The sequence below is a fragment of the Spermophilus citellus genome (assembly GCF_964194105.1).
Source record: "Spermophilus citellus genome assembly, chromosome: 4".
Lineage (NCBI taxonomy): Eukaryota > Metazoa > Chordata > Mammalia > Rodentia > Sciuridae > Spermophilus > Spermophilus citellus.
Window position 1 is genome coordinate 113234363 of NC_138185.1, and position 25125 is coordinate 113259487.

The 25125-nt window shown below is 35.3% G+C and overlaps 1 protein-coding gene across 2 annotated transcripts in view; it reads right to left on the reverse strand.

Annotated features, from left to right (window-relative positions):
• PIAS1 (protein inhibitor of activated STAT 1) overlaps positions 1-25125 on the reverse strand; it is a 133007-nt gene that overhangs the window by 44821 nt on the left and 63061 nt on the right. For both annotated transcript variants that reach the window (XM_081290333.1, XM_081290334.1), the window contains 2 exons: positions 3619-3703; positions 3329-3376 (listed from right to left, as the gene is read on the reverse strand). In XM_081290333.1, the coding sequence (XP_081146459.1) occupies positions 3329-3376; positions 3619-3703 (133 nt within the window). The remainder of the gene's footprint in view (positions 1-3328; positions 3377-3618; positions 3704-25125) is intronic.

Consider the following 25125-nt stretch of genomic DNA (forward strand, 5'->3'; position numbering starts at 1 on the left):
TTAGAGCAGATTATGCTAACTGAAGCTAGCCAGTCCCTAAAAAACAAATGCCAAATGTCTTCTTTGATATAATGAGAGCAACTAAGAACAGAGCAGGGAGGAAGAGCAAAAGGAAAAGATTAACATTAAACAGAGACATGAGGTGGGAGGGAAAGGGAGAGAAAAGGGAAATTACATGGAAATGGAAGGAGACCCTCATTGTTATACAAAATTACATATAAGAGGTTGTGAGGCGAAAGGGAAAAAAAACAAGGGAGAGAATTAAATTACAGCAGATGGGATAGAGAGAGAAGATGGGAGGGGAGGGGAGGGGGGATAGTAGAGGATAGGAAAGGTAGGAGAATACAACAGTTACTAATATGGCATTATGTAAAAATGTGGATGTGTAACCGATGTGATTCTGCAATCTGTATTTGGGGTAAAAATGAGAGTTCATAACCTACTTGAATCTAAAGTATGAAATATGATATGTCAAGAGCTTTGTAATGTTTTGAACAACAAATAAATAAATAAATAAATAAATAAATAAATAAATAAATAAATAAATAAATAAATAAAGATGGACACATTTCCCACAAAAGAAAACAATTAAAGTCATCATGCTACAGTCATATATGCATACTCATATTTATAGCAGCACAATGCACAACAGCCAAACTATAGAACCAGCCTAGGTAACCATCAACAAATGTATGAAGAAAGAAAATGTGGTGGTGGTGGTGGTGGTGGTGGTGGTGATGGTGATGGTGATGGTGTGTGTGTATGTATAGGCAATGGAGTTTTGTTCGGCCATAAAGAAAAATGAAATTATGCCATTTGCAGAAAAATGGATGAAACCTAAGAAAATTAGGTTAAGCAAACTAAGTCAAGTTCAGAAGGTCAAGGTTCATGCGTTTTCTCTCATACATGGAAGTTAGAGAGGAAAATGGAAAAGAAAGGTGAAGGTGGAGCTCATGAAAATCAAAGATGAGTAGGAAAAAGGAACCAAGGAGTGGGTGGCAGGGAGGGAGAAGGAAGTGCTGGGGGGTGATATTGGCCAAATTATACTGCTATATTATGAGTATGTAACAATAAATCCCATTAAAATCAGCAACTATACAATGCACCCCAAAATGTGGAAAGAAATAAAATAATAATAGGGGAAAAAAGATTCCCTTGGACTCTGAATTTGACTGCTGATCTATTTTAGAAAGATGACAGTGTTTCAAAACATGAACCATATGTTGCTGCTTTAAAGAAGGCATGCATATTAATGTAAAATAATAACTAAGTCTTTTATCCTAGAACTATAGTTTTCAAGGTTTACTTTGGTCTTAGAATGCTTTCTTCAGGAGAAAGGGAACCCACACTTCAATTATGCAAACATAAAAGAAAGAAAAGGTAGCACTACTTGGTTCCAAGTATGTATGTATTTGGAGTAGTGGGTAGTAAAAGGGAAGGGATAATGGCAGTCAGAGTGTGGCTCCATGCAACAATTTGAGAACTACTTTTTTAAAGGATAATGCCACATAACATTATGTCCGAACTGTAAAGTAAATGGCTGAGACAGATAATATAGAAGATTGCAGCAATTCCTAATTTATTATGAAGACGTGAGAATTTTGTACTTTATTCAGTCTTCATCATAGTCTTCCTTGAGAGAGGATACAGTACACCTTTTATATAGAATAATTTTTGAAAGTGCCTTCTAAAACTAAGATTATCCACTAGTTTACTTGGGTACGGTTCTGTTGTATATTACTTTTATTTTCACATACCCTCTACCCCATACTGCAGATTGAATCAAGGCAAGCAGCACTCCACCAGGGAACTACACCACCAGACCTTCCTAAAAACTTTGAGACAGGATCTTGCTAAGTTGCTCAGATTGGCCTTGAATTTGTAATCCTCCTGCCTCAGCCTCTTAGCAGTTGGGATTATAGGCCTGTAACCACCATACCTAGCTGTCAAATTGTTTTATAACATAAAATTTAAATTTTTTTTAATTTAAAGCTAATAACCATAGTCATATCCCTTTTAGAATCTTCAACTCAAATCTCTATTTTTCACTCACCATTTTAAAGACTAGATCAGATCAGACATAGTGGGGTGAGGGGATAGAGAAGACTGAAGGAACACTGGTTTGTGTAGAGGGGAGTGAGGGAAGGGATGGGGCTATGGGGATGGGAAGGAAGGTAGAATAAGACAGACATTATTACCCTATAAACATGTATAATTACCCTATAGGAGTGACTCTGCACCATGTACAACCAGAGGAATGAGAAGTTGTGCTCCATTTGTGTATAATATGTCAAAATGCATTCTACTGTGAAAGAAAGGAAGAAAGAAAGGAAGAAAGAAAGGAGGAGAGGGAGAGGGGGAGGGAGAGGGGGAGGGGGAGGGGGAGGGGGAGGGGGAGGGGGAGGGGGAGGGGGAGGGGGAGGGGGAGGGGGAGGGGGAGGGGGAAGGGGAGAGGAAGAAAGAAAGACTGACCAGATCAGAGGTTTTCACAGTGCTCCATGAGATACAGAGCAGGAATTTAGATCTCTTTCCTAACTTACTACTAAATTTTAATAATTTGTACATTTGATTTAGCATCTGATTATTGAGACTAAGCTGTTTATTTTCCCCGTGATATAGGGTAAATAACTTACTGAGGAAAATAAACTATTTCCTCTTCTACCTCCTATTTCAGTAAGAACAATGTAGAATAGCTGGGTTTGTACACTGAATAATCAGAGCAGCATAAAATTGGTTTATATAAGTAAGAGAGATTATTATAAAAGTTTCTTGGTAATTCTAGAATGAAATGATTGGGCTATTAAAAAAAAGAAACTAAATAAGGAGCAACTGTGAACTCAATGGTGGAAATTTTTTTGATCGCCACTGAAAACTTTCAAGAGATTTAAATGTTTGATTTAAAATATATAGTACAAAGAAAATTAGAATACTTGGTATTTGTAAGTCCATGGGATACTACAAACTTAAGTACTAGTTCCTTATCTACAATTTTGCCTCTTATGCAGTAAGATCCTTCCTCTTAAGACTGAATATTTCTAAGAGCTGACCACTATGATATTTTAAAATATCATTAGCTAGAACTTCTTAACCAACTGAGGGCAACCAAGGTGGAGAAATGTAGTTAAATATGCAACACACTACTTGCTAAACTAAATCTAAAATTAGATAAACATTAGGACATCTCTTAACAGGAGAATGTTTTCCTTACCCAAATACCTATGCCCAATATTTCTAATACATTTATTAAAAAATCGGGTAATTTTTAAAATAAATCTTTAGGGAATATTATCTTTTAAACTCTGAATGTGTACTACAGTCAACACTGTACCTTAATTGGACCTGCACTGTGAAGTCACATTTGGTCCCAGAAATATCCCTAAAATAGAATAAGAATTACAGTTATTTTCAAAATATGTACGTGGAAGCTGATTCAAAGATACATTCTAGAGAAGTTTTTCAAATTATCAGAGATGTAACTATTCTTAAAGTAAGTAACAGACTACAATAATATTTTCAACACTATTATTTGTATGACAACATTAACTTACTCAACACATTGTTTTTAAAAAATCACTTTGTCAAAGGCCAAACTGCAAATTATATCTGAGGACAACTTACATGGAACTACTGATTTGTTGCACTTGTTGTGGTGTCAATGCAAATGCAAAACAGGTTTCTCGAAAGCGCTGACTGTTGTCTGATGCTAAAGAAGACAAGAATTATAATTTTAATTGTTAGGTATCAATACAGAAGACAATAGCAAAAAGCACAGGTCTTTAATTCACTGAAACATATTCTAGAATTTAAATACCAAGATAATTAAAGCACTGAAAAATAAGAAGTATGCTATTATAATATAATAAACACAAAGATACAAAATGACTAATGTCAAAAACTAATGCATTGATTAGAATTCAGAAAATAAGTAAAGATGAATAAAAAATGATCACATAATGTATGTACACATTAAGAACATGTATAAAAACATATTGATGTTTAATTTTACTTAAAATACAAGAAACTTATTTAAAGATTCATGGTTTATGAGTTCGTAACAATATCTGCCTTGAAACCTACCATGACAAGATGGCATTCAATATTAAAGGCAAATGAAGAGTTTCATCGTCTCCTATTTAACTATTATCATACAAGTTTTATACAATAAATATCATATATAGCTTCTCTTATTCTTTGATGACTTCACTTTAATGTTTGCTTGTTATTATCTCAAAGAAGGAAAGAATTATAAGAAGGGAAGGAAAGAGAGAGAGAGGAAGTGATGGAAGGGCATAGCAAAGGGAAAGAGAAAAAACATCAAGTGAACACAGGCTGGAGCAGGGACTCTTAAGCTATACTGGCTCTTTCTGTACTGCGGATGGAAGGAAGGGGTGATCTATCCCTGAGCTACATCCAGATTCATTTATTTATTTACTCATTTATTCATCCCTTTATGGGTATGAGGATGACTGAACCCAGGGATGCTTAAACTCTTGAGTCACATCCCCAGCCCCCTTTTTCTTTTTAATTTTTATTTTGAGATCAGTTCTCATTAAGTTGCTGAGGGTGACTGAATTCTGGCTCATCCTGCCTCAGCCTCCCAAACTGCTGGAATGACAGGAATGTACCACCATGCAGGGCTAATCTTTTATTTGGGAACAGGGTATTGCTTTGATCACCTCAAGCTGACCTTGAACTTTATGCTGGCTCTTTCTATGATATGAGAACATAAGGAGAAGGTGTCAGCTTGAGGCCAAGAAGAGGCCTCTCCCCAGACATCCTGATCCTGGACTTCCAGCCTCTAGATCCTGAGAAACAAATTTCTGTTTATAAGCAAAAAATAAAATAAACCATGCTGTGTGATCAACAATAGTTCTACTGGCTTTCCCTGTATATACATGTGTGCATCTATACAGGTGCACATGTATGTATATATTTATATACACACGTGTATACATATGTGTAAATGTACAAACACAAATGTATAGAATATAACCTCAGTTCTTGGCACAAAGAAGCATTGGAGGACTGTTATTTGAGTAAAGGAATACAAAATCTAAGAAATATCAGATTAAACTACTTAAACACTCCTTTTCCAGGGCAATTTCCTAGAATAAAGGGACCACTGAGAATAAAGGGCCAAGGAGTTCCTGGCCTGTGAGTCCCTTAAGACATGCTAGAAAAGCAAATGAGGTTGGCTACTTCAGTCTCTTGCTTAAACTGGGTTTGATACTATTTGCAAAACAGAACTTCCTTTACAACTGCCACCCAAATTATAGTATGTCATATCTAAAAATCTGTACAAACTGGGCATGGTGGCGCATGCTTGTAATCCTAGTGGCTCTAGAGGCTGAAGCATGAGAATGGCGAGTTCAAAGATGGCCTCAGCAACTTAATAAGACCCTCTCTAAATAAATATAAAAAGGCCTAGTGATGTAGCTCAGTGGTTAAGTATCCTTAGGCTCAATCCCTAGTACCAAACAAACAAACCCTGTATAAAATATATCACTTATAAAACAAATGAAAAGGTGTCCTGATATAAAATTTCATCTCAATGTGTGAGTGTGTTTGTTTGCTTTCCCCTTGATACTGAGGTGTGAACCCAGGGGTTCTCTACCACTGAGGTACAGCTCCAGCTCTTTTAAATCTTTCTATTTTAGATAGGGTCTCATTAAATTACTGAAGCTGTCCTTGAACTTGTGGTCCTCCTGTCTCAGCCTGCTTAGTTGTTGTTACGATTATAAGTGTGTACTTCCTGCACCCCATTACCAGTATCTCTTAAAGGTCATATTTGTGTTTCTGCTTTATGTGCTGTGAGAAGGCTTTTTCCTGAAAGAATCTATCACAAAGATCAGCTGCTAATCAGAAAAGGTTATCTTAATTGTGAAGTGTCAATCTGGCAATGGCCAATAACTAAGGGCCACAATGTAGAAAAGCAAACATTTCCCTGACAGCAATGTGACTAGCTCCTTTGCTTTTCTGAGAATATAGTCCAATAAGCTTAGACTAATTTAAATCTTTGGCTCCATTATAAAACAGTGCTAAAGTAATTTCCCAAGTACAAAAATTTACATTCTCTATAGAGGCAAAATTTCAGATTCATTTTAGAATATATAACTACAGTGTTTGTTACAAACTGATTTAGAAAGAGATTATGGCTAAAATAATGAGAATAGTTTTTGTACCACACATAGAAATCAGGTTTATTACTTAATAATGTCTTATTTCTCTTTATATAGAGATTGTAATGCTCATGGGCTTGCAATTATATATTTGGAAAACTGCTTCTCACACTGTGGTTTTCAGGCTTAATTCTACTATGAATGACAGTGAGGACTTTATAGTTTTGGTTTAAGATAGTTATCTAGGAATCTTTCAGGGACTAGCAAAAAGCTAGTAGTTCAGTGGTACAGTGCTTACTTACATAGCATGTATGCTGGGATCAATTCCCAGCACTGCAAAAATAAAATTAAATGCTTTTCTAAAGTGAGTTAAGCTACCACTAACCCTTCCAGAAAAATTCACACCAAAAAAAAAAAAAATCACATCATCATCCAAAACAACCAACAATATTTGCGGCATGCATTTCAGAAGGTACAAGAGACAATTCATAGGGATACAGAGTAAAATACTGAAACATAAATATATAAATGTTAGATTTTTACATCGATCTAATTTATAAAAAAATAAATTTTATGCAAAACCTTACTTACCCTTTTTAAACTCTATTTTTTGTTTTTAACATACATGATATTAGTACAATGGTAACTCCTCTGAACCTCAATTTTGTCATCTGAAAATAAGGCTAATGTCTTTTCATATATGGCATATGCCCAAGAATTTTGCTGAGGGGTACATTTGATCAGTAGGTTTGCAGATGACTGATTTGGAGTCCAACCTTCCCTTCAACATTTCTATTTATTGTTCATTAGAGATGACAGAGGAGGAGGAGCCATTACTTTGTCAGGAAGAAGATGGCTGGTAATGAATTGTTTAATAGTAAGAAAGCTTACAGCCAAATAGAGAATAGCAAAATATATTAGAAAGAAAAGACTACATAGACCTGGTTTTCCACTTACTGGCCATGTAACCTTAAAGTACTTACATACTGTGAATCTGTTTCCTCTGATATTTTAACATCCCCATGGGGTTATTTTGAAGATAATAAGTAATATATTTAAAACAACCAACAATTTCCCGTCTGCTCATTTTTCTACTTATGTCCCTGATTAAATCAAAATATATAGTGTTATAGCTTTTACCCATTGATGCAGTACAGAACTGGCCTAAACTCACTATCCAGTGATAACCATTCTTCAAATATCTGAAGACAGCATTAATGTGCCCCTTCCTTTCTATCCCCTCTTCCTACTACATTTCAGATGATCTCTAGCCTGATCTTCTCTAGAAATACCCCTGGTTGTCACATGATTTTTAAAGTGATAGCTAAAACTGAACATACGTTGTTAAAACCTGTATTATTTATTCAAAATATAGGCTGTCCTTCTATATTGGTCCACCCCCACAGGAGGATTATACCTCCAGTGCAACTAACATCTTCCTTCCACTCAATGAAATATGAGTGGAAGCGTACAACTTGCAGCAGACAAAGCTTTAAGAGCCATCCTGTGTTTTGTCTTACTTTTCCTTCTTCCTTGATCCCAGAGGAAAGAGCACAGCAAAGTCATAATGCAACTGTAAGTAATATATAAGTGAGAAATGAACTTTAGTTGTTGGCCACTGAGATTTCCAGCTGCTTGAAAGTGACTGATAAATTATTCCAGGTGTGATATGCATATTAACTGTTACCATCTGGTATTGCTAATCTATCCAACAATCATAAAGAAAAGATGTAAGTCCCCTTTTTAGATGATGAGGTTCAGACTCAAGTACTAACAGGTCAGCTAGATGTGGTGGGGTATGCCTGAAATCCCAGCAGCTCAGGAGGCTGAGGCAGGAGGATCGAGAGTTCAAAGCCACTCTCAGCAAAACTGAGGTGCTAAGCAACTCAGTGAGCGATCATGTCTCTAAATAAAATACAAAATAGGGCTGGAGATGTGGCTCAGTGTTCAAGTGCCTGAGTTCAATCCCTTATACCAAAAATAAAAATAAAAATAAACAAGTACTAACAGGTCAACGTTATACACTTGTAAGTATAAGAACTAAAACTAGAATTTGTATCTACATGCCTCCCATTTTCAAAGCCCATGCTTTCTTTACAAAAGCACCAGGCACATTGGCACAAGCCTGTAATCCCAGAGGATCGGGAGGCTGAGGCAGGAGGATCTTGAGTTCAAAGTCAGCCACAGCAAAAGCAAGGCACTAAACAACTCAGTGAGAGACCCTGTCTCTAAATTAAATACAAAATAGGAATGGGATGTGGCTCAGTAGTAAAGTGCAATCTTTATTATTATGTTTGAAATACTGTATTGTATTCTAACAGGGACACGTGAAATTTTCAATTAATTCCCTGATTAATCATTTAGGCTGATCCTAAATTTTCACCATTTGAAACAACTCTGAACATCTTTGGGTTCATGGGTTTGTTTTTAGAAAAGTGGGGAGACAGTTATTTTCTTTTGGTCAATTCTTAGTTACCAAGATTTTAAGATCAAAAAGTATGGTTATTTTTATGAAATCTCCTATATCACATTTCTGGTTTTTGTTTTGTATTTGCAGTACTGAAACTAAACTCAGGGCCTTCAGCATACTAGGCAAGTTCTTTACCAATAAATGACATCCTCAGCCCACAAATGTGCTTTTCAAATGGTTGTTTTAGATATAAGATCATTAGCAATTTATGCATCTAATAATTGCACTAAGTCTGTCCAGTATGGAAGTTGTCACTAATTTAATGATTGATCAAGATCCTGGTAGAAGTTCAATTTGCATGTAAACATTTTCCATTTATTTTTGTTGAACGTCCTATTTAATTATCCAATCTTGTTCTGTATCTGCATATATGTTTCCATAGGGTATCATATATAAGAATTTTTTTTATTATTATTAGTTGTTAAAAAATAAGAATATTAAAACCCTTGGAAATTTGCAACAAATACTTCTCCCAGTCTACTTTTTAAATTTTTCGTTTTGGCTACATTTATGGATGACCAAAAGTTAAATTTTTATATAGTCTATGCACTCTGTTGACCACCTTCTTTTAAAATTCTTTCTACTAATTCTAAGCTTATTTGATTCTTTTCTTATATTCAATCAGCACACAATTAAATAACCCTCCCTTCTCTATAGAAATGTTTACTTCTTTGATCATATATTAGATCTTTATTCCCAACGTGTTTCATTTCTGGGTTATCTTCCCATTGATCTTTTTTTTCATAGTGTTAGTATGGCTGTTATAAATCCATTATGTTTTAATCTCTTATCATTATGTTTCACAATATTAATTTTTTTCAGAACTTTTAGATGGAGTTGAGACATATAATCATTTAAATAATTTTTCAAATATGATTTTTAAAGCCCAATGGAATTTTAAGTAGAATTACAATAAACCTATGAATTATTGTCAGAACCGATATCTTCACAACATTAATCTTTCTTTTCTTAGAATACTGTACCTGTGTCCATTTATTGATATCCTTAAGGATTTATTAACATTACATAAATTAGTTACATAGTTTCCATTAATATCATTCTTAGCAAAAAAAAAAACAACAGGAAAAATAATTCATATAATGGAATACTCTGCAATCAAAAAAGAATCAAGATGATTTCTATGTATTATATAGGAATGACTTCTTCAAAACACACATTAAAGTGGCAAAGACAAGATTTTTTGTCTTTGTGTGAGAGAAAAGACAAAAATATATAAAGCCATTGGCATTTGAGAAAAATGAAAGGATAAATAAAAAATTAATTAAAAATGGTAACCTATGGGAGTCAGGGAATGGGACAGGGAACAGGGAGAAAAATGAGACTTTTGCATATACTCCCCCATCCACCCAGTACTGGGGATTGAACCCAGGACCTTATGATGCTGGGTTGGCACTGTACCACTGAGTTATATCCCCAGTCCTTGAACTCTAAATTTTAAAATGGTTTTATAGTTTTACGTTCAAATCAAGTTCAAAAGATAAAATTAAGGTAAAATGAGTATTTAAAATGTTTTAAACATTTATGATGTTTTTAAATAGAATTTTGGTTGTTATTCAAAGTGCTTTATTATATAATACTGACTTGTTTTTCTAAGTTCTATTCTCCACTCAAATTGAACTTAAAATGACTCTTTTAAGTTTTATATAGCTAATTCCTTAGGATTTGTAGATAGGCCAGCTTTCCCTTAACTACAAGGTAGGAAAACTTCTCTAACATTTATACTTCTTATTCAAGTCTTAATCACATAGGCTAGAACTTCAAAAAGAATGTTTATAGGCATAGTGCTCTAGACATACTTGTTTTACCCTAAAATTTGACATACCTTTAAATACTGTAGTTCTAAAAAAAAAAAAAAATCACCTGATTTTTAAATTTAAAATTTACACACCTGCGAATTTATTCCCAGTAAGAATGTTTCTAAAGCACATCCACTACTAAGACCATGCCTAGGGCTGGGGATGGAGCTCAGTGGTAGGATGCATGTTTCCATTTAAACCTCCAAAAGCCAATGCATTCTCAAAGAGTGAGACTTCAGGGTTCTCACCTCTGTTCCGTAATTTAATAATTGTGTGACCTCAGGAGATATATTAGACCTCTCCACTTGTCAGTTTATTTATCTATGTCACCCTAGAATCACCTAATTATTTCTTCGATGATAAAACAGTAACACGTAGAACAGTGCATACCCAATAATAAGCACTCAATAAACGTTAGCTCTTAATAAATCTAGTGAATTAATATATTTCCTAATATTGAACCACTTAGAAATTCTGAGAATAAACTTGTTCCTTCAATATTCTGATAAATTCTACTTGTTAATATTTTAAAGAACAGAGCTGTCTTCAAAAGTGAAACTGAAAACTGAATGATAGGGAGGGAGGGACTAGGAGGAGGGGGGGAGGGAGGGAGAAGGAAAGAGAGAGGGAAAGAGAGAGGGAGAGGGAGAGAGAGGGAGAGAGAGGGAGAGAGAGAGAGAGAGAGAGAGAGAGAGAGAGAGAGAGAGAGAGGGAGGGAGGGAGGGAGGGTGTGTGTGTTGGGGGAAGAGAGCGGCATGCACATATATATAAAATGCTGCATTTCTTTGTTTTTGTTTTTGGCTTGTTTGCTTACTTCCTTTATAATTGAGAACACTTTGTAGTTTACAGAAATTACCTGCTCCTGAAAAAAAATTTCAATAATTTACCAACAAATATATCAAACTAGAGTAGTTCTTTACTAACAGTCTCAAGCTATTTACCAGTATATTCAGTTTTTTATTATGCTTACATAACATCCCATGTAGAAAAAAAGCCTGGAATTTGGAAACTTCATGAGGATTCTGAAATATATTAGCACAAAATTGTGCTAATATTTCTTCCCTAATGTTTCTATATATATTTTCCTTTTATGTGATTTATATCCATTTTTTGGTGGTTATCTAAGGTTGGGGGTTGGAGGGGAAGACAGAGAGATTGATCAATGAGTACTGAGTTACTAAAGTTAGATTGGAGTAAAAAATTCCGGTGTACTACTGCAATGAATCGACTGTAGATAACAATATTGTACTGTATATTTCAAAAAGCTAGAGGATGAAGCAGGAGAATCACAAATTCAAAGCCAGAGTTAAAAACTTAGCAAGACCCTGTTTCAAGGTGGGGGGAGGGGATATGTGGCTCAGTGGTAAAGCGCACCTGGGTTCAATCCGGGCACCAAAAATAGGAACGATTTGGGCGAGGAAGGGTGCAGGTAACCAGGGTTTAAACCCAGGGCCGCTTTATCACTGAGCCACATCCCCAGCCCTTTTTATTTTGAGACAGGGTCTCACTAAGATGCTTAGGACCTCACTAATTTACTAATGCTAGCTTTGAATTTGTGGTCCTCCTGTTTTAGTAACTAGGATTATACAAATATGCCACCAAACCCTGCTTGAATGTTTTCATCATGAGATGAAATGAAAAAAGATATATTAAGCCTGATTTTACCACTATACAACATATACATGTATCAAAATATCATCTGCATTCTGTAAATATGTATAATTTTATGTTTTATGTATCAATTAAAAATATTTGGGGGGGGGGGTTGCTGGGGATTGAATCCAGGCCTTGTGCATGGGAGGCAAGCATTCTACCAACTGAGCTATAACCCTGGCCCTAAATTTTTTTAAAAGACTGAATTTTGAGAATATCTTTTCAGGGGCTGAAGTTGTGGCTCAGTGGTAGAGCACTTGCCTGGCATGTGTGAGGCCCTGGGTTCGAACCTCAGCACCGTATAAAAATGAATAAAAAATCCATTGACAACTAAAAAATATTTAAAAAAACAACATTTTTTCATTTCAACACACACAAATTCTCTAATCTACCTCTATGACTACAAAGTGTCCACTATATATATACAACTTTAATTTTTTTTTTACTTTTATGATTATATTCTTCCTATTTCTATTTTTATTAAATTTAAAACTAAATTCTTGGTTCTTCACCTTTTGAAATGAAAATGTGTATAGTACACTTCTTCCTTTTCATGTAATGCCTTGTTTCTATAATCCAGCTTTTCAACTTCATATTTTAACTCTTTTAACACATTCAGCAATAATTTCAAGTTTGTGCAGTTTTTTTTTGAGAGAGAGAGAGAGAGAGAGAATCTTAATTTTTTTTTAAAGAGAGAGTGAGAGAGGAGAGAGAGAGAGAGAGAGAGAGAGAGAGAGAGAGAGAGAGAATTTTTAATATTTACTTTTTAGTTCTCGGCGGACACAACATCTTTGTTGGTATGTGGTGCTGAGGATCGAACCCGGGCCGCACGCATGCCAGGCGAGCGCACTACTGCTTGAGCCACATCCCCAGCCCCAAGTTTGTGCTGTTTTGAACTAGATATTATCTTTATAGTTAAGTGTATATAGCTCTATCACAATATTTCAGACAACTAGGTTTAATCATTCTCTAAATTTATAAGATATAAAACTCAAACAAATATATGTTATATATTCAAAGGTTTTAGTCTGTTTTCACCATTGGTCAATGTTGTTTATCCTTGCGTTTAGTTTTCTGTGAGGAAAAAAAAATCTGTATTTTAGATTTTCTTATATAAATTTTTTTCTTATCTAACTATACCTATCATACATTCTGGGACTATTTCTAAAGTTTGTCCTCTACACCAATGATTTTCTACATTATCTATTTTCCACATTCAAAAGAGATTTAATTTTGGCTACTATGTTCCTTTTCTTTTTTTATTAGACTCCTAAAGGGCAAGACATAAAATCAAGAATCAATAAATGGGATGGATTCAAACTAAAAAGCTTCTTTTCAGTAAAAGAAACAATCACTGAGGTGAAGAGAGAGCCTACAGCATGGGAGCAAATTTTTACCACACACATATCAGAGCACTTATCTCCAGGATATATAAAGAACTCAAAAAACTTAATACCAAAAAAGAAACCCAAACAACCCAATCAATAAATGGGCTAATGAACTGAACAAATGCTTCTCAGAAGATACACATGTGATCAACAAATATATGAAAAACTGTTCAACATCTTTAGTAATTAGAGAAATGCAGATCAAAACTACTCTTTTTTTTTTAAAGAGAGAGTGAGAGAGGAGGGAGGGAGGGAGGGGGGGAGAGGGAGAGAGAGAGAGAGAGAGAGAGAGAGAGAGAGAGAGAGAGAAGAGAATTTTTAATATTTATTTTTTTTTTTAGTTCTCGGCGGACACAACATCTTTGTTGGTATGTGGTGCTGAGGATCGAACCCGGGCCGCATGCATACCAGGCGAGCGCGCTACCGCTTGAGCCACATCCCCAGCCCCAAAACTACTCTTATGATTTAATCTCACCCCAGTCAGAATGGCAGTTATCAAGAATACAAGCAATAATAAATATTGGAGAAGATGTGGGGAAAAAAGTACACTCATACATTGCTGGTGGGCTTGCAAATTGGTGCAACCACTTTGGAAAGCTGTGTGGAGATTCCTCAGAAAAGTTGGAATGGAACCACCATTTGACCCAGCTACCCCACTCCTCCGTTTATACCCAAAGGACTTAAAATCAGCATAGTATAGTGACATGACCACACCAATGTTGATAGCAGCTGAATTCATAATAGCTAAACTGTGGAACCAACCTAGATGCCCATCAATAGATAAGTGGATAAAGAAACTGTGGTATATATTCACAATGGATTATTACTCCACATTAAAAGAGAATAAAATTGTGGCATTTGCAGGTAAATGGATGGAGTTGGAGAATATTATGCTAAGCAAAGTAAGCCAATCCCCAAAATCTAAGGGCAGAATGTTTTCTAACTGGCGGATGCTGATCTATGATGGGGTGGGGGTGTCCCATGGGAAGAATGGAGGATCTTTGAATTGGGCAAAGGGGAGGGTGGGGAGGGGTTATGAGGTTAGGAAAGATGGTGAAATGAGATGGACATCATTACTCTAGGTATATATATGATCGCACGAATGGTGTGTCTCTACACCACATACAGAGAATTGAAATGTTGTACTCCATTTGTGTACAATGAATTGAAATGCATTCTATCATGTACAACTAAGTAGAATAAAAATATAATAAATTTTTAAAAAAATTTTCTTCTATTCTACTGATCTCCCTTCTATTTTCATGAGATCTACCATCCCTACACACACACCTTTTTCTTTCTTTTCTCTCTAGCTTCCACACACAAGAGATAATATATGACTTTCTGAGTTTGGCTTATTTTGCTTAACATAATGCTCTCAAGTTCCATCCATTTCCTGCATATGATAAATTCATTATTCTTTAAGGCTGAATAAAAACCCCATTATGTATATATAGCACATTTTCTTTATCCAATCATCTGCTGATGAACACCCAGGCTGGTTCCATAATTTGACTACTGTGAAATGTACTGCTATAAACATAGGTATGTATGTATGACTACAGTGTTTTTTTTTTTTTTTTTTTTTTTTTAATTCCAGGGATTGATCCTCAGGGTGCTTAAACACTTGAGCCACATCCCCAGACCTTTTTAAAAAAGATTTTATTTAGAGACAGGGTCTCTCTAAGTTGCTTAGGGCCTTGCTAAATTGCTGAGGCTGGCTTTGAGCTTGTGATCCTCTTGCCTCAGCCTCCTGGGCCACTAGGATTATAGGCGTGCACCACTGCACCCAGCCTGACCTTTAATTCTTTAGGATACAAACCAAAGAGTGGTATACCTAGGTGTTAAGATGGTTCCACTCCTAGTATTTTGAGGAACCTCCATAATGATTTCAATAGTACCTGTACTAATTTACAACCCCACCAAAAATGTAAATGTGTTTACTTTCCCCGACATCTGTTCCAATATTTTATTATTATTTGTACTCTTGACAGCTTTGGCTACTAAGTTCTTGTATACTGGGATACAAGAAGGATCAGATCCCGAGAAAAATTCCTTCTCAATTCCTAATAATCTTAAATATGGAATATTTTAATGGATGAAAATATTACTTTTTAAATCTCCGACCTTTTCTCAGTTGTTCTACAAGTTTTTTCCAGGTCAGGATTCTCAAATCTAGGTACATACTAGAATAACCTGAAGAACAAAAGGAAACAAACAAAAACCAGACTATACCCTAAAATACAACCAAAACCACTAATTACAAGATTCAGGTCCTTCTTAAAAACTTTCCAAGTGATTCTAAATGTACAATGATAGTTGAAAAATCTCATCCGAAACTGATAAATTGAACTGCCTAACAAAAGATCTAAAAGGAGTGAGGTAGGGATCAGTTCTGGTTAAAATGCTGGTGTAGTAAATATATCTATTTATGCTTTCTCCCAAAATTCCAGTAAAAGATTAGTAAAGGGTTTTCTTTGTTTGCTAGTTTTGACTTTGTTTCAAAAGAACAACCCAATCAGGATAGGGCAAATTAGACAAGAGAGCAACAAAAATGTAGAAAGTGGACAGAAGGTACGTGAATGGTAAAAAAAAGTGATCATGATCAAAGAAAAACTCACTCTGAACCATCAGTAAAGCTGAGTGAAATAGGTAAACCAACCAATATACAACCCAAAATACCTCTAGAAGTCGGACTAAAAGGCAGATGGCTAAAGTAAGAATTCTTTAATCTATGAAGTAACCTGATCCCCAGGTCCCTTTCAAGCAGCTGGAAAACTGCCTCCCTTCATCCCGCAAGTCTGATAGAAATACACAAAAAGGAAACTCAAAACTAAAACTCAAAACTAGGTCCATGGAGGGAGGGAGGGAGGGAGGGAGGAAGGAACGCCGCTCAGAGGATAACTGCTTGCCCTCAATCCAATTCCCAAACCGACTAAAAAAACACATCAAAAAAAAAAAAAAATGCCACCTGGACTGGGTAGTGCATGCCTGAAATTCCAGCAGCTTGGGAGGCTGAGGCAGGAGGATCAAGCCAGCCTCAGCAACAGGGAGGCACTAAGCAACTCAGTATCTCTAAATAAAATACACAATAAGGCTGGGGATGTGGCTCAATGGTCAAGTGCCCCTGAGTTCAATCCCTGGTAAAAGGCTGGAAAATACATTTGAGGAACTTTCTCACAAAGTAAAGCAAAAAGACACAGAGTAAGAAAATACATAAAATTAGAGGTTTATTCTGAGAACAAAAACTCTGAGGGGAAAGAAAAAGTAAAATACTTAAAAAAATTCTGAACCATAAATAAGAACAAGTTTCCAGATTATCATTATATTCCCAGTACAATGTCTAAAATGGACCTGACTAACAAAAAACTTCAGAATATTCAGAATTTTAAAAATCCCACATGTTTCTGGACAGACCTGAGAAAGAACAAAAATCAGAAACTAGTAACTCTTCAAACTTTTCAATAGCAACATTACAAATAGAAGGCAATGGGGCTGAGGGTTGAAGCTCAGCGGTAGAACACTTGCCTAGTACGTACGAGGCCCTGGGTTCGCTCCTCAGCACCACATAAAAATAAATAAGTAAAATAAAGGTATTGTGTCCAACTACAACTAAAGAATAAATATTAAAAATAAATAAACAAGGGCTGGAGTTGAGGCTCAGTGGTAGAGCTCTAACCTAGCACATGTGAGGCACTGGGTTCAATCCTCAGCACAGCATAGAAATAAATAAAATGAAGCTATTCTGTCCATCTACAACTAAAGAAAAATATCTGAATAAATAAATAAATGGAAATGGAAAAAAAATCACTGCCCTCTAAATTCTAAAGAAAAAATTATTTCATCCTGAATTCTACACCCAACCAAACTATCAAATATGAAAACAAAATAAAACTTCTCAGACATGCAAAGTCTCAAAAAATTTATCTTCCATGCAGCCTTTCTCTGAGAAACAAAGAACAAGATAAAGGCATAGGGAATAGGAAATTAACCTAGATAAGTGACAAATGAATATTTAAGATGACAGTGAAAGAAGGTAGGCAGATGCATGCCCATAGTCCCAACATTCAGGAGGCTGAGGTAGGAGGATCCTTTGAATGCAGGCCTTTGAGACCAGCCTGAGCAACTCGATGAAATTCTGTCTCAACACACCAACACATACACACAGCAGACAATGAAAAGAAAACCTTAGAATGCTGCTTCCTTCAACAGCATATATACTAAAATTGGAATCATACAAATATTACCATGGCCCTTATGGAAGGATGACATGGAAATCTGTAAAGTCTTTCAAGAGGGAGGGAGAATGGGCACGGGCAGGGAGGAGAGAGAAAGCCTGAGAATGACAGCTATGAAACAGATTTGGCAAAAATATCAATTCAGAAGGGCAAGGGAGACAATTCTTATAAAAGATGAAACTGATACATATAGAAAATTAAACCCTACACAGATGAATTTAGACATCTGTCTTGTGAGCAAGTTACACAGATGACAAAAAAAGTCTGGAAATGAAAGAAAAATGAGTACATGGAAGAGGGTAAGACTATTACCAAAAAAAAAAAAAAAAAAGAAAGGAAAAGGAAAAAAAAGGTATTCAAGAAAGAAAGAAAAAAATAGCAGTAAACTACAGATAATTTACATATGTAGTCATAGAAAATCATGAAATGACAAACAAAATAACCAAGAGAAGACGACAGAAATGGTTTATATGGCAGGGGAGAAATATGAATTAAATCCTTATATTCCATGCAGGGAAATCAATATTTAATGTCTTAAAAGCACAAGAATTTGTAATGCAAGCATATTATTTCTAGATTAAAAAAAAAAAAAGCTAAAAGAGGTCAAAATGACTGCCCCTAGAAAAAGGGAAATAAGAAAACATAAGGATATATATATTTTTTTAAAATACTGGGGATTGAATCCAAGGGTGTTCAACCACTGAACCACATCCCAGGCTATTTTTAATTTTTTTTTTTATTATTTTGAAATAGGGTCCTGTTAAGGCTGGCTTTGAACTTGTGATCCCCCTCTCTCAGCTTCCTAAGCCAATGGGATTATAGATGTGTGCCACCACACCCAGCTATTTTCTTTTTTTCCAATCTATTTGAGGGGCTGAGATTGTGGCTCAGCGGTAAAGTGCTCGCCTCACACCTGCGAGACTCTGGGCTTGATCCTCAGCACCACATTAAAAATAAATAAATAAAAATAAAGGTATTGTGTCCAACAACTAAAAAATAAATATATATTAAAAAAATAAAGGCATTGTGTCCAACTACAACTAAAAAATACATTTAAAAAAATCTATTTGACCCCTTAAGTTATATTCATTTATAACTCTGAACAGCACCACCACCCTAAGAAATAGCAAAAGTTATAACTCTGGACATGGACCCAAAAAAATCAAAAAGAGCCCGGGCATGTACACAAGACAAAGATGGGCTCCTTCTAACTTTGGGCATGCCTTTAAGGGAAATGTTTTACTTCTTAAAAAAAAAAAAAAAAATATATATATATATATATATATGTATATATATATATATATATATAATATACATATATATTTATTTTTAGTTGTAGTTGAACACAATACCTTTATTTTATTTATTTTTATGTGGTGCTGAGGATCAAACCCAGGGCCTTCCATGTGCTAGGCAAGTGCTCTACCGCTGAGCCACAACCCCAGCCCCTTGCAATTTTTTTAATATTTATTTTTTAGTTGAGTTGGACACAACATCTTTTATTTTCATGTGGTGGTGGGGATCAAACCCAGGGCCTCGAATATGCTAGGTGAACGCTCTACCACTGAGCCATAATCCCAACAGCTGCAATTTTTTATCACCAAAAATCTCCCCCATAAAACAATGTTTTTATAGAATTAGAATACTATATATGTGAAAATTTTACATGTTCAAAAGCATGTTAGAAATGCATTTTTCTCCCAGTACTGAATTGAACCCAGGGATGAGTTACCACTAAGCTACGTTCCCAGTTGGTACCAGGGCTTGAACCACTGAGCAACATTCCCAGCTCTTTTTAGTTTATTTTTGAGACAGGGTCTCATGCTAGGTTGCTTAGGGCCTTGCTAAATTGCAGGGGCTGGCTTTGAACTTATCATCATCCTGCCTCAGGTTCCCTATCCTATGGGATTATAGGTGTGTGCTACCATGCCCAGCTCCTTTTTATTTTGAATTCTGTAACAGGATCTTATTAAGTAGCCCAGGCTGTCCTTGAACTTGTGGTCCTTCAGCCTCAGCCTCCCAAGTCCTGGGACTACAGGTGTGCATCACTGCTCCCACCTAGAAATGCAATTTTTAAAATATATCATTTAACTTTCAAAATATAAAAAAACTTTAAATACATCATTAAACTTTCAAATTATAAAAAAAGTTTTTGGAGCTGTAGCTCAGTGGGAAAGCACTTGCCTACACATGTGAGACATGTGTTTGATCCTCAACACCACATGAAAATAAACATATTGTGTCCATCTACAACTCAAAAAAAATTTTTTATTAAAAAAAAGGTTTTTGCTTTTCCATCCTCAAAGATTCTTCCAAAGAATGAAAATAAAATTATATTTTCTTAGGATACCTTTAGTTGGGTGACAAACTAAATAAAAGAGAACCAGTAGAGATAGCATATTGCTGGGTTCTTAAAAAATAGTGACTATTACTCTTCCAAGAATATTTTTGGTATAATAAGCACAGTACTAATTATACCACTCCTGCCTCAAAGATTTTCATTTGGTGTGGCATTCAAATTAAAACTAGTGGCATTATCATTTTAGAAAATTTTAATTATAATTTTTAATTTAATTTTTATAGAAAACCAACCAATATAATTTAAAAAATTAAAAGCAGCAGGACTTATAAAATGAAAGTGAAAGGATGTTTTTTTCTTTCATTCTTAGCAGCAGTTCACTAGCCTCTTAAGATTGAGTTTGCCTGCAGAGTTCAGGTAAATCACATTAATCATTTAACTTAGCACAGTTCTACTCTATATACTAGTTGCCATTTGGGACTCCCTTGTCCTCATTCCTCTTTTCTGCCTCACAAGTCATTCCTGTACTGTCCACATCTTTTGGGGGTTAGTTTCTCTTGGTAGTGCATCAAAGAACTGATAGTTATTTTGCTTATGAGCGCAAGATATAAGGGTTTTGTTTTGTTTACTTGTCTGGTAAACCTATAGTGAAGTCAACAACCATACCATTTGGCCATTATCCCCTTTGATCCTTTCCCTAAGAATCCTCTTTTCTACCAAGTTTCCTGTGTACTTGGGTCATCTTTTGCTTGTACAGTTCTTTCAGCAGCTGTCTTCCAGAACTGTCAGTACATTAGAGCTTCTTTTCACTTATTCAGGTAGCGACAGCTATAAGGAAACACAAATCTGGAACTCAGTAAGAGGTCTGCGCAGATATAACTAGTCAGGAAATCTCACGTAGACAGAAAAGTTACTGGACTAGAGAGAACACCTGACAATTATTCCATAAGTCAAAAAACAGAATTTCTGGTAACACCAACATTTAAGGGTTAACTAAAATAAGAATGACCAGAAATACAAAATAAAAAACAGAAGAAGCCTGTTTTCAGGTCTAACTAAGTTGCTTAGGGGCCTTACTTGCTGAGGCTAGCCTCCTGCCTCAGCCTCCTGCCCTTGATCCTCCTGCCTCAGCCTCCTGGGTTGCCGGGATTACAGGTATGTGCCACCGCAACTCAACTGTGAATTCTTAACTCCACAAAATATCTTATACCAACAAAGGCAAGATAAAAGGTGTCTGAGAAATACAAAGGTATAAGAACTCATCAGTCATCTTTACATTTAAAGAAATAGCAAAGAAAGTCATTTAGGGCTGGGGATGTGGCTCAAGCGGTGGCGCGCTCGCCTGGCATGCGTGCGGCCGGGGTTCGATCCTCAGCACCACATACCAACAAAGATGTTGTGTCCGCCGAGAACTAAAAAAGAATAAATATTAAAAATTCTCTCTCTGACTCTCTCTCCTCTCCTCTCCTCTCTCTTAAAAAAAAAAAAAGTAATTTAAATAAAAGGAGAATGATACCAGATTGAAATCTGCATGTACACAAAGAAATGAGGAACATCAGAAATGGAAACAACACAGATAAATATGATAAACTGTTTTGTTATTTAAATATCTGTAGAAGATAATTAATTGTTTAAAGCAAAAACAATACATACTATTAATTTTAAAACTTAAATACAAGCAAAACGTTTGACAAGAAAAGCACAAAGGCCAGGAGAGCAAAAATTGAAATTTGCTGGGGCAGGGGTTGTGGCTTAGTGGTAGAGCACTTGTCTACCACGCGCAAAGCACTGGGTTCAATCCTCAGTTCCACACAAAAATAAATAAAGGTCCAACTACAACTTAAAAAAAAAAAGGAATTAAAAAAATTGAAATATACTATTTTAAGTATATATGTGAAGTGGTAAAATGTCATTTGAAGGTAGACTGTGATGAATTAGAGACATACGCTACAAATGTGAAGGCATCTTCTCAAATAACACAACCATTAACCAATAAAGGAAATACTAATAGAATCACAAAAAAATAATCCAAGAGGGGGCACACGAATAAAAGGAAAACAGATATGAAGACTCAAGAGGATGAGGCAAAATGATCACAAGTTCAAGGTCAGCCTCAGCAGATTAGTGAGACCCAGTCTAAAAATTTTTATCCAGGAGTGTACATCAGTGGTAAAGTCCCCTCGCCCCCTAAAAAATAACAGATGGGACAAAAAGAAAATAAATGCCAAGATGGTGGATTTAAAACCAACCACATTAATAACATTAAATTACATAATTAAAAGGCTAATGTCGTTAGATTGAAAGATATTATAAAATCAGCTTATAACCTCTTTACAGGAAACTCACTTTAGATATAAAAACACAAGTAAGTTAAAAGTAAAGGATGGGGGGACTAGGGTTGTGGCTCAGTAATAGAGCGCTCACCTAGCACGTGAGAAGCCCTGGGTTTGATCCTCAGCACCACATAAAAATAAATAAATAAGAGGCTAAGGATATAGCTCAGTTGGTAGAGGGCTTGCCTCGAATGCACAAGGCCTTGGGTTCAATCCCCAACATCAAAGTAAGTAAGTAAGTAAGTAATAAATAAAAATAAAGGTGTTGTGTCCATCTACAACTAAAATATATTTTTTAAAAAATTCACCCAAGTTTTACATTTTATGTGCAGTGTACAGTGTATCAAGAACATTTTGGTAAAGTTATTTTAATAAAAACAGTGGCTGCCAGGCATGGTGGTGTATGCCTATAATTCCAGCAACTTGGGAGGTTGAGACAGTAGAATCTCAAATTCAAGGCCAGAATCTGCAACTTAGTGAGGCCTTAAGCAACTCAGTGAGATCTTGTCTCAGAAAAAAGAAAAGGTGAAGGAGGATATAGCTCATAAGGCACCCCTGGGTTAAATCCCCAGTACCCCTCCCCCCCCCCAAAAAAAAAACAGTGGCTAAGGGCCGGGGGTATAACACTCAGTAAAGTCCTTGCTTGGCATGTACTAAGTCCCAGTACTTCAAAAAAATATATGTGTATATATATACATGGCTAAGGCCAAGGCAAAGAGGAGCATGTGCAAAGGAGCAGGCAACAAAATCCTGAGGAACTAGTACCAATAATTAAGCTAATATCAAGGAAATAATAGCCAGAAATACAAAAGGAAAAGCATGGGGAAACGGGGTCCTTGATACCAAGGGAGGAGATGATTTTAAAGCAGGTTGCAGAGGTCAGTTAAGATAAGAATTACATTTAATAATGAATGAGTCCTAAGTTCCTTATCTTGGCTGGAGAAAGAAAAAAAAAAAAAAAAAGAACAGTTCTTGAGATAATGGGATAGTAGATTCAGAAGCCAGACTGTAACAGGTTTGGTATGAATTATTAAGCCACTGATTTTAACAAAAATTTCAAATCTTTGTTTTCCTAACTGAAATAGGAAATTATATTACCATTTCAGGTTTATAAATTAATAACCACAGTGTTGTGAATAATTGTCACCAATTCTAAAGATCTTTAAAGTCCTATAATACTCAGTACTTTGAAATTTTTGCTAAGACAGAAGTTTCATCAGTAACTCTAATTAAGGATAAAAACAAGAGTCACTGAAATATCCTGTGTATTTTCAGGGAGAGATGAAATGATCTTGCGGTGTTCATAATTAAGGTATTTACAATGAATGCAGGGATATTCTTTGTGAATATTAAGGGTTTATTACAGTTATGGGGAGCAAGTGTTAAATCTCCCCTCAGTATAAATCACCGAAGTTTCATCTTTAAGAAAGAAAAACACTGCCTAAAATAACCAAAAAATAAAATTCAAAATACATAAAATATACAAATAAAAAGTTAAGATTTTAGAAATTTCATCTTATTTCTTCTTTACCCTATTGTTCCAGAGGTGAATTAGACCAAAAAGAAAAAGGAGGAATCATGTTGCAATTTATATAAATTCAAAACATTGGAAGGTAAAACCTAAGTACATAAAATAAACAAGGTTACTGAGAGTCTGATGATAGAAACATTGAGCTAATCTAAGTGGCTGTACTTTCAACTGCTCTAAAAATATTCGCTATTCCACCTTGCACCAGCAGAAAGAAAACCTAAAAATAGTCATCTTTCTGTTATAAAATATTTCTTGCTGTCTTAGGGCATGTGAAACTACAAATGCCAGCCTTAAAATATTTAATAAACTCTCTGGTTTACTCAAACAAAAATCTGACAACTATGTAATTTTAAAAAATGTAGCTGGAATAATACAGTTTTATCATTAAGTTCCCAGATACATTTAAAACATGAGTACAGAAAATTTGTTTCCTTCAATTAAATACATTAAATCATTAATAAATTCACTCTGCCTTGACCAAGTACTTTCTTAAAAATAGGAATTTTTCTAGGAAGAATATTTAATGATAAGAACACAGTTAAAATATTCAATGAGCTGGGTGCGGTGGCACATGACTGTAATCCCAGTGGCTCTGGAGGCTGAGGCAGGAGGATTGAGAGTTTAAAGCCAGCCTCAATAATAGTGAGGCACTAAGCAACTCAGTGAGATCCTGTCTTTAAATAAAAATACAAAATAGGGTTGGCATGTGGCTCAGTGGTTGAGTGCCCCTGAGTTCAATTCTCAGTACCAAAAAAAAAAAAAAAAAAAAAAAAAACAGTGAAAAAAGGAAAGAAAAAACTTGAAATGTAAAGCATAAGCCAATTTACATATTATGCACTGAAAAATCAAAGAATTAAAAATCAATTTCTTTGTAATTTCTATTTCTAAAATTCTTCACAATGAGTATTGTTTTTATAATAATTTTAATCACTTCTTGTACAAAACCAATGTAATACTATATATGTATATGTGATTGTTATCTACCTACCTATCTAGACATATAAAAACACATAATCCTGAAATCTAATTACTAAATTTTTGAATTTTCATGATGGTAAATATTTTATAATAAAACCTGATTAATTCTTTGGGGTACAACCAAAATTACACATAAAATTTTCCACTCATACAAAACAGGTATCACTAAGAAACAGGACACAACTGCAATATGAAATACTATTTGACTTTAGTAAGCAAGAGAGAGGACTCTAATGCACAAGGATAGGATCTGGCCTCAGAGTTCACCCACAGTCCCATAAGAAAACATATATAGCATT